The sequence below is a fragment of the Cariama cristata genome, unplaced genomic scaffold (genome assembly GCF_000690535.1).
Source record: "Cariama cristata isolate BGI_N322 unplaced genomic scaffold, ASM69053v1 scaffold4017, whole genome shotgun sequence".
Lineage (NCBI taxonomy): Eukaryota > Metazoa > Chordata > Aves > Cariamiformes > Cariamidae > Cariama > Cariama cristata.
In genome coordinates this window covers 27,181-45,251 of record NW_009624750.1, presented here as the reverse complement: position 1 = coordinate 45,251, position 18,071 = coordinate 27,181, and the positions used below count along the sequence as shown (strand labels likewise).

The window sequence follows — 18,071 nt, the reverse complement described above, 5'->3', positions numbered from 1 at the left end:
ATGCTCAGTAAAAAATGTAAAAGGTTCAGTTAAAAGAATGGAGCTTATTTCAATTGGAACAGTGGCTTTTTGTCACCAGTTAGTTTGAAAATAGCCTCTTGAAGTTGTATCCAATTTAGTTTTTGATTAATAACAACATTTGTAGGCAGAGTACTGTTTGAGTATTTGTCATGCTTGCAGTTCATATGTTGTCAGAGATGTGCTTAATACATGGCAGAGATTTCTTTTTGTACTGTGTTATATCAAGGTATCTGTAAGATGGTGCTAAACTAATACAGGCAACATTGCTGGCTGGGGAGTTCAATTGGGATGAATCTCACTTCGGGCACAGGGATTTGTCCCTGTCTTTATGTAAAGGTACTATTACAATTTTTTGCTGTAGTACTGGAAAGTGATATGGCTGTGATGACTTCAAGGCTTCATAGGTGCAGTTTCCCCACATAAGCAAACATAAAGGACCACTGCTAAGGAAGATCTTGTACTGGCCTTTCCCACAGTGTAAATCTGTCTCTTATTGCAAGGTGGCCCTAACAAGCAAGTCTTGTTATTTGAATCATTATGTGCTGGATTTATATAGCTAGTTCCTTCAGTCCTTGTAAAATCTCACCAATAAGCTCTCGAGAACTGCGTGGATCTCTTTGTATCATCTTGCACATTGTGTGCAGTTTCTAAGCTGCATAGGCTATTCCAAAGGACATAAATTAGCATGGTGGAATTGAAGTTGCTTTTGCTGGTGAAAGTGACACTTTCCAATTGTACTAGTACTGGCTGCTCTCTCTAGGATTCAGTTATCCTTTGTATTTTACTTCAGAGTTTCTGTCAGGGAGTACAACTCTTGTTTTCACAAGAATTTCTGGTTTTGCTGCAGAAGCTACAGAAGCACTGGATGGAATCAGTCCATTCCCTGCTTTGTGCTGCCTTCTTCCCTTGAATTAGCTAGATCCACATTTTCTCTCAAATCCATCTGCCTAGTGGCTAGCTAGAGAGCCAGAACATTGCCACCCTTTGAGTTCACGCAGACCGCTCAAAGGGCAAATCTGTCATCATAATGCAATGTTGTCTGTGTGTTATGCAAGAAGCCAGAAAGCTCTTGTAGGGAGCATTTCCACACACCTGACAAGCATCTAAAACTTCACATGTGCCCCTACATTGCTTACAGCTGTGCATACAAACAGCCCACAGAACTATGGCACCAGTTCACCTGAGCAATCCTGGGACTTCAGCACACATTCACATGCAATCTTTTCAAAATTTGATGTTGATTGTTATCAACAATCAACTCCCCCCCCAATATCTCAAGCTGTAGATAATATGTATGTTCATCTATAATAATTTCTATCTTTAACAATCATAAAGTTCTCTATTTACTTTTTTTCTGTAAACAGCTACTTCTGATTGAAATAACAAATCTTACTTGACATTTAAAGGTCGTAATAAAAACTTATAAAATTGGCACATGTCATAATGAAAATATGCTTCTTGTTGGCAGGTGGGGTTTTTTCTGTTTTGAAATATGTTACCTTCTAGTTAGATAAATACCAAAATTTCAAGTTATCGACATGGCCAAGGACAAATCTGATCAGCTTCTTTTTATAGTCTACAGCACCTCCCAGTGTCTATTAACACGTTTAAAATAAAGCAAGCCAGTTTACCAAAAATGGAAGTGAAGTAAGGCATGTATGCTATTAAAGATTGAAGTACTAACACTAGGGAAATCCTTCAAAAAAACCCCACAGGTAATGGGGGTATTCAAAGAGTGTTTTGATTGAAATGAGAGAGATGAGTGGTGTTTGTTATTCCCTGTTGAAGTTATTGCGGTTATAAATGCTATGAAATGGTCATGGTTTTGTTTACAGTTTTGCATTGATCTATCAATGTTCTGACTGTGTTTAATTTTGAAAGACTGCATACTGAAGGAAAAATTCACTGGTTTTAACAGAATATCTGGACTTTGTAATCATTTCATCCTGTTCTTGAATTGTCAGATTCCCACTATAACTTTAAAAGAACAGATGCTCAGTTGGAATAAATTGACATAGCTTTGCTGATGTTAACTGGGATTTACCTGTCTGACTGTCTGATTCAGCCTGTTTAGAATATTGTAGTCTTCTGTTGATAAACTGTGCAGGTACTAGATTCATGTTGTGGGCGGTATGTGAATACTGTAAAAAAAAATTCCCATTACAATTGAGTCCTCATTTTGTTCTTTGTTTCAAAAGCTAAACAATAGTCAAGAAAGGGTATTGATTGCATTGGTATTTTTATTGCTTTTTTGATGTGTTTTTGTGAAGTTGTGGGCCACATCTGTGAATATCCACTTCCAGCTTTTCAGCACCAATTGTTACAAAGAATTTTTTCCATTTGTATGAATGTTGTCATGTGTTATGAAAGTTTTAAAGTGTGACAGTTCAGTGCTATGATTGTTAACCTCTATTATGTTATTGCCATAGGAATTTTCACTGTTAACTTTTTCTTAATAATGTTTCTAAATTACATACACCAGAAGGCTAACTTGACCTTTCCATCAGCTCATATCCAGAATTAAAAATTAAAAATAAAGCCAAAGTTCGAAAAAGACAATTGCAATACAGTTGCCAAATATAGTCATAGACAGTCAATTATGCAATGAAAGCCGTGTGCCACCCAAGAAGAATAACAGCCTTCATTTGCCTAAACTTATTCTATTTTGATGAAGAAAGTGTTCCAAAATATACTACTAGTTGATACATCTTGTAGTGTGGAACAGTACAATTACATGCTTTAGGATTTCTTGGTCTTCCTGAGCTTTAAGGAAGGTGGAGGTGAAAACCAGCTTTGTTCTCTACTCTGAGATCCTAGAAATCTAAAAAAATCACTTTCAGATACTCAAACAATACAGAAAGCTGGAAGCTGTGAAGGGGGATATCTGGATTTTGGTTTTGTTTTGCAAGACTGAGTGTATAAGGAATTTGATTTTCTACCAAATTTTATTTGTCTGTATGGAAAATTTGCTTCCTTAAGATTCATCTGAGCTCTGTAGTTTTCTGTCTAGCTACTGACTTCAGTTATTTTAATCAATATTCTATAATAAAAGTGTTTAATATCTGTAACGTTAACACACAATTCTTTTGTAGGTTTGGAAGTTTTTTCATTAATAGTTTTGAAAGCTCTTTACACAGAGGTGAATAATTCTTTTTCATAGAGGTGCAGAGAGTTTGAAGAATTTTCCCAAAGTCTGTAAGCAAATGGCTTAAAAGTTTGGATTAGCCTCAAGTCTCTTGAGTCTCAGGTCACGGCTACTTCACCACATTTTCTTCAGGATGGAGCAATAACATGCTTAATGATACAATACTGAATTTTTTGTACGTGCAGAAATTGTAAACAATGCAGGGGGGGCTGCAATTTATCTTCTTAAATGTATCCTGCAACTGCTTCTGCAGTTGCCTGCTAAACTTGATTAATGGTTCCATAAAAATGTAACATTTCTCATTTCTGATAAGTCTCAATATTGAGAGATTCGGAAAAACTGCCAAGTCACAGCTGAGTTACAAAGGTGTATCAAGGTGAAATGATTCAGTTTAAGCTGAATCTACACATGTTGTGCTTAGATGTTTTTCACTGCTCATAGTGATTTTAGCTCATACCCCAGTTTTGAAGCACGGCCAGCCAGGCATAGCCCTGTCGCTCTATGTTAGCTTGTGAAGCTGCTGCCTGTGCCTGAACCCAGAGGTTTGATTCTCCCCTCGCAGAGCTTACGCAATCATTTGTGTTCAGAATGAGAAGAAAGTGAGTATAAACCACTACCATTCTGACTTTAAACATATTTTTCAGCTGGTAAATACCACAGAATAGGCAAGGTGATGAAGATTCAGGAGGTAAATTCACAAATTATGAACAGTTTTTATTGTGTTTTGTGGCATCCCTGTCATACTGTGTCAATTGAGCACTGATCTGGAGATTGATACATCAGATCTGAAGAATCTTCCTGCAATGGTTTAAAACTTTACTCCCTCCTTTCTTCTCCTCACTTCCCCCAACGGGTACTCTTATTGAAAAAGTCAATAGAAGCCGTGAGACAGGCATAACTCAGCTGCTTCCATTATCTGCATCTTTGCTAAAACCCATCTTCATCAGCAGTTGATGGTGAAAAGCTTGGATTTGTGATAAGGTATAGGCATAAAGTCTCTTCTGCTGGTTGGAACTTGAGGGGTGGTATCTACCACCAGTACTAGACAAAGAGCTAGGGAGGGAGATTGGTTATATTTAGATCTGATTAATCACTGTAGGAGAGAAAGTCACCCTTGGCACTGTAGGCTAAATTTTGAGAGGATACAGATGTATTGCCACTTGAATTAAATCTCTTTCTATTTTAATTGAAGAGACTAGCAGAGTACTAATGTGAAGAAAAAGCACTTTCACATTAGTGTAGATTTGTCTTCTCCTGACACCAACGTATTTGTTGAACCAACAACCTCTTCAAAACTCAAAAATGCCATTGCAAAGACAGACTTTATGTTTGGTTGAAACACACATAACACTTAACTGGATCTGGTACATCAATGCCTGCCTTGAAATATCTAATTTTCAGATACTGATCTTCCTGCTTCTCTATGTAATATGTATTTAAGAAACAGAAGTAAAATTTATATAGCGTCACAGCATACATAGTCCAACATTTGTTTTACCTGAATAAGCATACATAAAATGCTATTAGAAATAATTTTGATTTCTAAGCAAGTTTGAGTATTTAACCACTAAGATGTGTATAAAGTGTATTTTGTCATCAGTTAGGGTTAGGGTTTGAAGAAAACTAAGTTAGAGTTTGTTCAGTATTGCTGAAAAGTATGGCTTGTTGGATTTTGATCAAAATAGAATTACTATTCCAAGATAAAAATTTTAATCAATATTTCAGTCATTTTGTCCCAAGATCTCACTAGATTATCTTCCCACACACACACACACTGAAAAGAAGAGGAAATAAGCATTTTCTGGGTTTAGACCACACATGGAATATGATAGGATCAGACATCTTTGGATTCAGGTTCCGGGAAGGCTTTTCTAGTAACTAAGAGACCCTTTGAAGTCTTTAAAGTGAGATTCCAAAGGCAACAGAGCGTGGAAAGTCCTAAAGCATCATCCAGTTGTAGTTGTAAATCCTCTTGGATAGAGTCAAAATAAACTCTGGGTTTTGCTGCTTTTTTTTCTGAACAAAATCAAATAAAATTGGCAAAATTCATAAACACGAACTGAAATGAAAGGAGTAAGCACTAATAAGGAGAGATTTCTTTTCTATCAAAGATAAAGAGTTAACAAATTGCTGTATTATCTCCAAGATTTATTCAATCACTCACTGTTTACAGTCATGAATTCAAAAAGTCTGTTTTGTGTGCCCACTTAGATTATTTTACATGAACAAGATACAAAATTTATTTTTTAATGAAAAGCATGTAGTTTAGGTTTGGACAAAGTATAATAAATGATTATCAAAGAGAAGAGTTTTTTGAATAATGACAGATTTTTCTGGGTGACCTCATCTTTTTGGCTGCTTCCTAATTCTTGCTTTAATTTTTCAGTATGTGACTCTCGGTTCTTGCTCTGCCTTTTCGTTTTCAGAATGAAAGCAAAGCTGTCAGGTGCAAAGTGATTTCCTCTGCTTAGTGGAGATCAGTGTCCTCTGATTTGCTTACTCTTGAGTTATCACCTTTATGTCCACCAGAAGGCTCTACTGCTTTCTGAAATGTGCACAGAATAATATTCTTCGGGTACCTAACAAGGTCATCACTGTTGTAAACAGAATTCAACGATTTGCTCTCACTGAAGCAGTACACACACATTTCTCGGACTAAGCAGTTAACTTCTAATATATTTTGACCCAAGTGAATGATAAATACAGATTAATTACAATTGGCAAGTGAGGATTTGGTCCAGTATTTAATATTGTAATGAAATTTCAATTCACATACATTCACTACAGTGGCTTTTGAATTAAAATTTTAAGAAATTTTAACACTCATTATTTTTGTTGTTCCTTTCATAGGATGTGTATATGTATTTTATTCTGTCACTTACTAGAGAAGTTTGAAATACGAAGACCCTAATTCCTCACCATCTTGGCATTCTTACATTTTATAGTCTCAATGGATGAGAGAAGCACTGTGAATTTTGGTACTTGCCAAAGTTATGATGAAGTTATCATTGTACAGATATTTCTCAATGTGAAGATTGCTCTTCACATTATTCATGTTTCACAATTCATGGGTTGAAAACAAGTAGTTGACTCTGCAAAACAGTCAATGCAGCTTTCTTTATGAAGCTAAGTTACGATAGTTAAAAATATGAATTTTTTCCTGTTTTGATTGATTAGCACATGGTAGTCATTCCAAAGGGAAAAGGATTCCTTTTATTTATTATGTAAGTGGAAAATTAGGATAAAATAAGAAAATACTTCTCAGAGCAACACTTTTTGTACCCATTGATTAATTTGACTGCAGCTGTTCTGGGATTCCATCCTGAGAAACATGTCTGATTTACTAATTTTCAGAACTGGAAATCATAGAACAAGAATATTTGAACACCCAGATTAATACATCTTTGTAACGGATATGATCTTTTTAAATTATGCTTTTCAGAGACCCTGGATAAAAACAGTTTAGTCTTCTAATGTTAAAAATTTTGCTTAGGGAAAATGTATTAGTCCAGGTGGGGTTTTAGGGGGGTTTGTTTTGGTTTTTTTCCTCTTGTATCATATTATTTTCTTTATGGGTATTATTATGAGCCATAAACACATCTTCAAAAAGGCTTCTTACACATTCTGTTGAATAGAGGGTATGACAAAAAAGTTTTTCACAATACTAATTTTTTGAGTTTCTCGGAAAATCCAAGTTGTCAGTGTTCACATTTTCCCAGTCCTCTTTGTCTATATCTCCCTATTTTACTTGTCCAAGAAAAACATTTGGATACTATTTCTTAGTATGCAATAGATAAATTACAGCAAAAGACTTAAAATGGTGGGAGACTTCCCACATACTTTAGTTAAATTTAGTGGAGACAATTCATCGTAGCACACATCAGTTACAAGATAAACCATTCAAGTATTGACTGTCTTTTCTCTTGATACTTGTTGCATTTACCAGAAAAAGAATTCAATTTTTTTTTTCACTGCAATATAAATGTAAGGGTTTAACGATCCAAGGTTGCCTCTCTGTAATTTGTAATAGTTAGTTACCATCACTAAATATTCATAAAATGTTCAGAAAACTACAAGAAAATGGATTGCCTTTAGCACAAGGCATTCTGATATTCTCTAATGGTTTCACTACAGAATTTCAGGGTGTCATTAGTGTGCTTCAGCAGCATGGCATCCTGCAGAGAATTGAGAACTTTTACTTGAATTTGAAATAAAGCTAAATTACTAACAAAGTTTTTACTTAAGCACCATGGAACTAAAAGCAAATTTATTCAGTTCTATATGCTGTCATAATCTCTTTAAAATGTTTGTAAATAATAACAGAAAAAATTGGGTACTGTGGATGTTCAATTATCTCAAAAAATTTAGAAGAAACTATTTCAACAATCAGTAAGTTTTTTTCCAGTGATTTTTATGGGAACAACATTTCAGTTCAAAACTAGCCCTATGGATTTCTATTGTAGCAGTGTCCTCCTGAAACTCAATGGGGGTCTTCTTGAATATGGACCAAATAATTTATTTGGCTGCTGGCCATGTGTTGTCTTTCAGAGGAAAATGGTTATTCACTATGTAATAGTGTAGGAAGAAAGGAGACATATGGAAACAAATTTTAAAAGAAACAGTAACATTAGTCAATGAAGTTTTAGCCACGCAAGTTGCCAAGCACTTAATGTAGTCATGAACTAAAGAAATAAATTATGAAGCCCACTAGCCAGGCGCTTAGCGTGCAAAAATGCTGTTCTTATAGAAAATAAACAGTCAACTTCAGTTGAAAGCTGAATCACACTAACAGTGCTTGAAGTCTGATGTATTGATTTCTTTTGCCGATGCTGTTATAAAAAGCACAATAATATGGACAACCTACATTAAAACTGTATTCAATAGCATCCTTGGAAATCTATTTGTCCTTTCAGCTGACTATAAACACTAGACCAGCGTATCTCTGGCCCCTTTTTCTTACAATTTTGTTTTGAAATACACAATATAATCCTATGTATTTTCCTGTTGTATCTTAATAAAGTAATGTCTTTTCAAGTAGATGTCATGTTTCTCTAAATAAACAATATATTTGTAATAACATGAAAGCCAAAGTGGCAAAAATAGTGACTGTAAAATCAATGCCTTCAAGGGTAAATGGAAGATATATAGGTGTTTGTGTGAAAAATACAGTTTAGTACAACAATTCGTTTGCCAGTTCAAAAATTGTATTTGGTACAGCTTTGCAAAATATTATATGTCCATTCTCTCTAGATGAGTCATGTTTTTGGAAGAAATGGGAGACAATATTTTTTCAGCATCGTGATCATTGTAATAATGAACTGCAGAAACTATAATAGATTTTGTTCCTGGCTTGGCAAACTATCTAAAAGATTTTGCAAGAGAGTTTACATAATTCTTTCCATTGAACTTTCTAGTATTGCATATGTTTTAATTGTTAACTCAAACACACCGAACTTTTAGGTAGTTTGTGGACTACATAAATGTGGTTTAATGTTTCATAAGTATTTTATGAGCAGAACTTGTGGTTATACATTTTCATGCTTACAACCTTAATTCACTTGTTAAAATAGGCTCTCTGTTTGCTAATAGTTACCAGCTGTAACTAATACGTTAGCAGATCTACAATGTAGTATTTTAAATGACGCATTTCAAAATCAATAACAAATGTCCTGTTGTAGGATTAATTGGAAAACTTGTCTTATACAATGGTCAGTACACTATACAAAATTCTTTTGAAATTACGATAAATTCAGGAATAGGAAACAATGATGTGTAACTTTCTAAAACCTTAGGAATAGGAAAAGCAAAAATATTACTTACTGTAGTTGTTGTTCGCTTCTCTTGTCCCTTTCACTTTGCCTCGCTTATCAATCCTCATATACCACTGAGTTCGACAGAAAAGTCTTCTCACTCTTACATCCCCCCCTTCCATATAATCATAGCTTCTGGTATGTCGCTCAGGGCTGGAACAGTTCACATTTGTAGCCATTTGCTCTGGAGTCATGTCATTGCAAGCTAAAGATATAGTGCCCATTAGAAAGATAATGTAAAAGTATGATCTGTAGAGCAAAATTGGCAGGATCCATGTCAGTATCCATTTGTGCATTATAGTGCAGTGTTCTGGGTGTTCATGAACAACATAATGAAAATTAAATCTCAGGTAGACTGCTGCTCTTAGGTCACCGACCTGCCTTCTGTCTTTACGAGTTACAGATTCATTTAAATGAGATTGTTCCCTCTTCTAGAATTCTGATTGTTATTCCTTAATAGTTAATGGCGAAATAGAAGAGCTTCTTAAATATCTCTTCAGTCAGAATATCCTTTAAAGACACAAGTTATAAAAACCTTTGTTGTCGTGACCTTCTGTACTACTTGAATTTGCTGCTTGCACTGAAAGTAAAAGATCTGTGAGAAAAGGTGCATGTTGTTACAAACGTGCAAGGATACATTATGCTACTGAAAAGTACTATACATAAACGTATGACATGCTAAGCTGATTTTTAACAAGATGCAAATGTACATACAATAGCTATCTCTCTCTCAACTCTTTATGTAAAGAGACATTTAAACTGATTGTAAACACAGCTCTGTCTTCAGTTTTAAGTCCTTCCAAAAATCCTCTACTGATTCAGTTGAACTATTTTCTCATGCATGGTAAAATTCTGCTGATTACTTCATACCTCTGTATTCACTGTTAGCACAATCTATCAGATAAATTTTCTCTAGTTCAAATTTCAAAACAGACCTCACAGTCTTAGCCTTGTATTTTTATTCACAGCCTTTTCAGTTTATTAATAAAAATAGTTTTCTTAATGCTTTTTTAGCGTCTAGCATATACAAATGAATATAAAACTTCTTAGCTATTAGAAACTGTTGAACATTCTTGTAAAGAACAGATAACTTACTTGTTCCTGTTGATAAGAGCTGGATACCCAAGTACTCCATTTCTGTTGTCTGCTTTTTGCAACATGAGACTCTCTACGCTAGCTACAAACTTTCTCAGCTCAGAAAGACTCCACCAGAATTATAATTGTTTCCATAAATCAACACGCTGGAGAGATGGTGTGTATGTGCTTATGCGTGCGCGTGCATGTGTGTGTTGAGCCTGTTGTTCAGTCCTTTTCGATAAATACCTTTGCTGACCTCACTTGGAAGCAATTAGAATTTAACCAGTCAGCTGTCAGTTGAATGCACGAACAAAAATAAAAGGAGACTTGCATTGTATCGTGTCCAATGGTCATCAGAGGGAGCTATGTACATAGTTTATACTTTAAATCTCCAAGAATCTACTTTCTAAAAACATAGATTCCATTAGAATCCCTTTGCATGCTAGCTAGTGTTTCTGTGCTTTGATTTAGGTCAGTAGTTTTCTGTCCTTAAAAAATTCCTCCTCCTCTCTTTTGTACTCACACGCTTATCTCGGTTTGCTTTCAAATCTCTTCTGCAGTTTGGTGGATTCATAGGCTGCTTAGTGCCTTTCTGATGGATATATGAAACATGTGGGTCCATTATGTACTGTGGAGAAGGTTATGCTGTGGCCATTATAGATCATGTGGTATACTTTTATATCATGGACTTGAAAAGAGGAACAACTGCACTGAGATTTTCATTGGATCAGCCACTAGGTGAAAATGAGAATGTATATTTGAATGTTTCAAAGTCTGACATGCAAATACAACCTTTATCAGCATGAAGTAAAAATTACTACTAGGGAATGGCCTTCCTTAGCATACATAGTTATTAGTTCTTGAACCTCACAACACCAGAACGAGAAGTGGCAGCAATGAAAGAAAAACCCTTATGCTGCATACCAACCAATGGGTGACCAGCAGGCTTAACATATAGAGGATCGAAATAATGGGTAGATATGTCTGGTTTTCTGCTTCTGTATGCTTATTTCCATCTTTGACACCTGTCTGCTATCCAAAGTCCATGTTCCGTTTCACCCTTCAATTCTGTTGGGTTTCTGGTGAATGTTTCATGCTGAAGCTAAGTTTTCAATAGCTCCTTATCCTGTTTAATTTCCACACTGTTGATGTGAATATACCTCAGACCCTTTAGTAAGTAATAGTAACAAGGAAAGTTTGGAATTAGTCCACATATTAAAAATAGCTTACTTACCATTAGTTGCCTGTACTTGATAACATAATGCAGTTTATCATTGCCTGCTTTTATACCAGCCCCACTCCTTCCTCTCTGTAGAAATGGATAACAGTTACATCTTAAAAATGAAGTAAACTGTAGAGGCAGTTAAAAATCATAGGCAGTACATCTGTGCCACTTTGAGGTGAGTGGTACATAATTAAATTGGGGCTTTTCACTGGAGAGATCCAAAATGAGCCTAAAGGTGTATGGCACCAGGCAACCTTGTCTTACTCAGCCTTTCCTATACGCAAACACAGAGAATGAGTCATTTCCTTCCTTGACATCCTCAGCTTCCTTCTCAGTGCTCGCTTGGATTAATCCTATTTGTCACTCGCTTTGCATTCTTTTTTTAACCATTTTCACTTGAAGTCCAAAGTTGAACAACTTTTCTTGCCATTATCTCCATTTCAGCATGTTGGGCTGAAATTGGCCCCATATTCTGTGGCTCAGCCTAATTTTCCTAGTTCAGCAAAAGGCTCAATATGTGCGCTTTTACAACATGAAAGGTATGATGCTTAGGGCTTTCAAAGGCTGATGCCTGCAGTAGATACACAAAGTGGCTTTCATTAAGTTAACTCTTGTAAACTGTGATTGCAGCTATTTCCAGTTTGACTGATATCTTGTCAAACCACGACCACCATTCTGACAAGAAGTGGGGGCTGAAGTGATTTATCCCAGTTGTGATTTTTGCCAATACATTTGCTGGATTTATATCAGTATGTTCTCTGATCCATTCTGCAGTCTGAAATCAGAATGATAGCAATGAAAAAAATTCCTGGTATTCAAAAGGTTTATCTGTTGTGTATTATAAAGAAAGCAGTTGAGGATAAAAGGTAATCTGTGTTTTACTCAGCAAAGTAGGATGCAAGTAGAAATATTTTTGCAAATATTCTGTGTCTTGGTCTTTTATGTGCAGTACCAACTTTCACTTTCAGATCCATACTGGTTTTAATTTTTCTTTTTCCTTGCTAACTTATTGTTTCTGACAGTTAGTAACAGGAGAAAAAAATACATACCTGAGGTTTTGGTTCCAGAAAGCTGGAGCTGCTCGTGGTCCAGGCATGGACATGCATTTCTCTTGAGTCTGAAAAAATAAATCACTTCCTGTAAATGTAGTTTTTGAGTGGTTCTTCAGTTTGGATCTTTATGAAGTTTTGTATTTAGATAAAATGAAAAGCAGTTTAACTAAGGCAATAGCTCTAAGTTTAATCAGTGAAAAAATGCAGTTAATCTTTAATTACTACTGATAACATTCATATCCTTACATTTTCTAATTATAGAATAACTTTTTTCCACAATGCTTTAACTGCAGTTTTGTTTAGTCACACAGTTTTATGTCTTGCTGTACAACTGTATATTTTTTAACTAAAGGATGCCATCTTGATCTGCATATGCAAGTCAGGATTCTTCGCATAAATCTCTGATCCCTTGAATGATCCAACCCACTTCTGTTTAAACCAAGCATAACTAATATCTCTCGCAAATTGAACCGGTTTAGTTTTATGGAAGATTTAGCTTGACTGGCACTTCTTCCTCTGTCTCCTTACAAATGTGCAGGCCCAGAGCTTTTCAAATCCAATCCCAAGCAAGTCCTTAATGATATAAAGAAATTGTCCATCTAAATTGCTAATGATTTTGTGCTGCTTTGGTGAGATTGTATTTCAAGAATGGTGTTAAGGATCAGGATCACATAAAACATGAAAATGTGCAAAATACAGATGCTGTAAGCCATCCTTTACTATTTAAACCTGCCCCCTTTACATTAACCCATGCATTGGTTCCTCCTTTCTGGTTGATAGACAGTTGTCCGTAGCATTGCTATAGTGCACATGCTGAGAAGAAAAAAGTGGAAATGAATTGCAAGCACTTTGCTTCCAATTATGAAGATTGTGCATAGGCCTCCAGCTCAAATAGAAACAGCTTAATAAAGTCTATTCCCTTTTCCCTTCACATAGGAAATTACTTTTTGTCCTTTTAGATGAAAACATGACTATAGGGATCCATGCTTTCCTCATCTCCAGGCTGGCCTCTTGTAATATGTACCACCCAGGTTTGGCATTGGGTCATGAATGCAACTTTTTTAAAAAAAACTCGGTTTTGCCCAGCTTGCCCTCAGGCCAATGCATACCTGCTAAGAAACTATCATTCTGCTGCTTCTTGTTCCCTGATCCATTTCAAATTTGCTTTAGAATATCTCCCAGAACTTTCAGAATTTAAGACAGTAGGAAGATAAAAATCTCTGTATCGGACATTAAACCTAAGATGTTGGGTTTTAGTGCTCTCTGACAACAGCTAAAATGGGATTGAAAGGTCCTAAGGAAAAAATTCCACAGATGTGAATGTGCTAAATGTTCTCATGGTTAAATCCTTATCTTTAGTTCCTTGATCTCAGAAATCAGGATTAGATCAAGATTTTGCTACATGCAAAAGATACAAGAAAAATGCTACTGTTTGTGCAAATCTTCTATCAAGAGTGATATCTGAAAACACTGGAAATTGAATGCAAAATAAACTCAATTAACAAGGCAGTAGAAACAAAAGAGAGTTGGAGGAATATTGCACTTCAGTTTGGATTTATCTTTTCAGGTTGCAAACTTAAATGTAACTAAGATTAAAAAACATAATTATGAATCCTTTGTCTGCCTGACTGTAAGAATGTCTTTTTCATTTTGCTGAGTGGTATGGGCTATTAACATCATATTGAAAAGACATCAATAAATTTTTCCTAGCAATTTTCTAAACAGATCCCTTAAACATCATTCATTTCTTTGTTTCTTCCTATTCATCCAGATCGTATTCAGCTGATATAAATCTACAGGAAAATTGGAATGGGATGCAGTAGATACTTGGGGGGTGGGGGGATGACCCCCCAAAAAGCCCCAAACCAAACTATCAAATAGTTGACACTACATAACAACTTCCTTTTTTTGTTAATTAGCTACAGCAAATTTTTTTACATAGCTTATTTTAGGGGAAACAAGGGCTGGGAATACCTTAGTCCACTCACTAATAAACTTAAAAGGTAAAGCCATCCAGGATTTTTTCACTAGGACGAGTATCATTATGTTGACTTTTGAAAGAGGTGATAGAATGAAAAACATAATGTGATGGCAGTCAAATGAATCCTTCCTTTCTGAATGGAGTTTGCAGGGTATATGGTTATGATAGGTCTTCTTGTTATTCATAACTTGATAACCCTCAACTTCAAGGCATCCTACTTGTGGTGACCTCAGGACACTCAGACTGTGATTATCATAACCTGAGGTGTTGCTGCAGAATTGAATTGTAACAGTACATTTTTGGTGGAGATACAAAAAAAATACAGAACTGATATGAGAAAATACTGAGGAGAACCATTTGGGTTTATCTTACTTATTACCGGGTATGGAGGTCAGAGTTCTGTCTTTCTGAAGTGATCCATACGTTTGTATTCAAATTTTACTTTTACAGAAATACTTACTATGTAGTGATTTCTTCTGCCTGATTTTAAATATATTAAAAAAAAAAAAGTGTAGCATCTTTTTATATACACACATGGTTGGATAACAATCAGCTTTAAGACCTAGATTTGTGGAACTTTTTAAGATACTTTAGCAAACTTGCAGAAAACTATTGTTCCAATGACTTTACATGTAATCATTACATTTTACATTAGTAGCAATAAATATAAAATAAGGTATCTATGTTTAGCTTTTAACTCCGGTTATAGCTATACATAGGTATGAATATTGCATATAATTCAAGACTGAATTATGCCAATTACTTCTGTGTTTTTTTCTTTTCTAAGTGGTCAAACAAGGTAGCCATTTTTAACCCTTCATATAGGTCCATATATAGCATAATGATTATTATAATTTACTTGTTGGATAAAAGTTTTATGGACCATATAAAAATAATTTGAATAACATCTAAGCAAGAATAAAGCTTTGCTGCCATGATAATATATATCCATTATTACCCTGTCTGTCTGCTGCTTTTTTAATCTTAGAAAACAATTATAGCTCTTTCTAATTGGAGCCTACCTCAAGGCAGATTTTGGATAACGGTTTTCAGCCTTTTTTTTTTTTTTTTAATAGTTTTGAAACTGTGGCTTCATTGATCTGCTAATACTACCTATATACCTCAACGAACAAAGGTTGATTGAGAATGGGAATGGAAAACTATCCTTTTATTCAAATATTTCTTTGTAGCTCTAATTAAAATCTAGTCATGGAAAAGAACTAGATTGTGCAAATTATATGGTCCTCTCTTTGATTTGCACCACAAGTTGCACTCCTCGATTAAACCACAATAAAGCTGAAATTATTAGTAGACTTCCAGTAACTACCTGTTGGTATATAGTTAGATGATAGGGCACTAAGCACTGAATTTTCTGATTTAAAGATGCTACCAGTTAAAGTCAGAAAGAAAAGACTGTTGAAAGGATTAGTAAAAATGTACAGCAAGTTTAATGGCACATGACTTAACATCTTACACAGATATATACCTGTACATAATGCAAGGACTTGCAATATCACTTAGTAGTAGGTAACCGTACACGAATATGTGTAAGGTAGTCTGTAGTTCGTCTGAAAGTGAGCTGGCTGTGCAAAGAGAAGAGAGAGTGATTGGTCAGCATTTGGGGAAAAATGTTTTGGGTGGGAGAGCACTAGGATTTAATTAGGAGATTGGGATTGAATGCTCCCAGGAATGTGGAGAGGAAGAGAGAAGGCAGCACTGTGAAGAGAAAGTTCAGAAAGGGAACTGGGGAACTTTGAGGAAGGGACAGGGACATAACTATGGAGGTTGTGAGCCAGTAGACGAGGGAAATAAACCAGGAATGTTTCCAAAATCCGAAAGTGAAATTCACAGAGAAGCAATTTCTTCAGCTGCCCATGGGCCTACATTGCAAATCTTTTGGCATGGCCCAAAATATTAGGTGTTTCTGTGTGCTTACAGCTGCGAGTTTCTCCAATTAAATAGGCATGATAGATCCAATACGTACTGCCCCTATTGCATACTACAGGTGTAAAAATGCTCCTGTGACGGAATTTTAAAAACGTAGGCCTGCACATATACACAGTCTGCATTGAAACCTTATTAATGCAGTGAAGTAAAATACTCTAAAGGCACAAAATGCTAGTTATCTATCTCATGCATTAAATCAGGGAGGGAACTTGTGAAGAAAAGAATGATGATAAAGATTAAAGTCTATATGATAGTACATAATCACAGACACAGTCAAAACAATGTTATCAAAACAAGCTCTTGGCATCTCCATATACTTCAGCAAGTCCAGGATTTCACCTGATGTTTAATGTGGGTTCCTCCTTTATGATTCTGTTATTTGCAAGTGTCTTAAGTCTTGAGATTTAACTAGACATTTTTTCAGTGGCTTGCTTTTTTCTATACAAAGTAGGCAATAAAGCAGGTTGGTATAATCAGTACAAACAAATGCAAAATAACAAAACTTGAGACTATATGGCAGAAATGATACTGGATTACTACTGTGTATCTAATATTTGATTTTAGGAAACAGCTGGAGTAAGACCTTTCCTAACCTTCAGCTAATTATGTGGCTTATTATTACAGATGTTATAAAAGCAAAATAACGTAGGGAAAAAATGCCCTGTTCCCCTACAAAACTGTGCTGTGCTGTTTGCAGAGAGTTAAAAATTCACCAGTAGATTCAGAACAAGAGCAATTCTCTGTAATGATTGCATTATTTATTACCCATCTGTCAGAAGCAGGGACACCACTTAGTCACAAAATGTAAGGTTCTCCAGCTGTTTACCATTTGAATTGTAGACAAGCATTTGCTGAACTGAGGGAATCTAATGAAAGGGTGTCTTTACTCGAGAATCTGCATTAGTTGATTTGGTTTATGGAGTGAGCTCCACCACATTTCCTCACTTTTTCCATTCCCTCACTGATAATGAAGTCCATGATATCCTACTAAATCTATGTAAATTCAGGCCAGAATAGTCATTTGATAATCTAGTAAGGGTGTGAAAGGAGGATGTAAAGTGCTAGGAATCTGAGTGCAGTTCACCATATCAAGTGCAGGGTTAGAACAAGCATGTCAGCATCATTCCTGAGGCATCTAGTGTGGGCATGGACTGGTGACTCAGTTTTTCTAATTATAAAAAGAAGAAAAGAAAGTGTCAAAATACGTTTGCATTCAAAGTAGCAGGGCAAATTGAGACTATGTCAAAACTGCAGAGTTTCTTTCAGAGTTCCTGAGGAGAGTTAGGCAAGATGGGACACTCTTGATTTCAAACGGACTGTAATTTAAAGACGCTTAGAATGAGGATTACCAGATAGTTTATATTGAAAATAAATAGCACCATCCTGCTCCTCTGTACATGTAGTTTTGTAGACTGAAGGAGTGATCCCTTTTATCCATGAACAGCTGTGCTTCCAAGAGTTTAAATGTCTCCTGCTGCAGCTGTTGTTCTGTTAGATGGTTAGATGATTATTTGCCTGGCTTGTGGCATCAGCGAGGATTGAATTTGGTCAGCAACTGATGAAGGTCAGGTTTTGAAACAGATCTTAATTCAGAAATGATGTTGTTCTGATCTGCCTCTTTTCTCCTGGCTTGCTTTGCTTATCGTAACTATCACATTACTAAAATAAATTCTACTCTTTTAACATTATTTCCAGTTGCTAGTTTTTCACACTTACTTTTGACAAAGACTGTCCATTGCAACTAAAATATTCTCCACCCAAACCTAAATATTACTGTTATGTGGAGCTGGAATGCAGAACATTTGGGGAGGTG

The 18,071-nt window shown here is 35.6% G+C and overlaps 1 protein-coding gene across 2 annotated transcripts in view; it reads right to left on the bottom strand.

Annotated features, from left to right (window-relative positions):
- Nucleotides 1–10,280, bottom strand: part of FGF7 (fibroblast growth factor 7) — a 29,992-nt gene extending 19,712 nt beyond the window's left edge. Inside the window, exons 1-2 of one of the 2 annotated variants that reach the window (XM_009703275.1) lie at nt 10,072–10,280; nt 8,987–9,556 (exon numbers count right to left, since the gene is read on the bottom strand). In XM_009703275.1, coding sequence (XP_009701577.1) covers nt 8,987–9,272 — 286 coding nt within the window. In that variant the 5' untranslated portion in view covers nt 9,273–9,556; nt 10,072–10,280. Of the gene's footprint in view, nt 1–8,986; nt 9,572–10,071 lie in introns of both variants that reach the window. The other variant, XM_009703276.1, reaches the window with a different exon arrangement.
- Between the last annotated feature and the right edge of the window lie 7,791 nt (nt 10,281–18,071).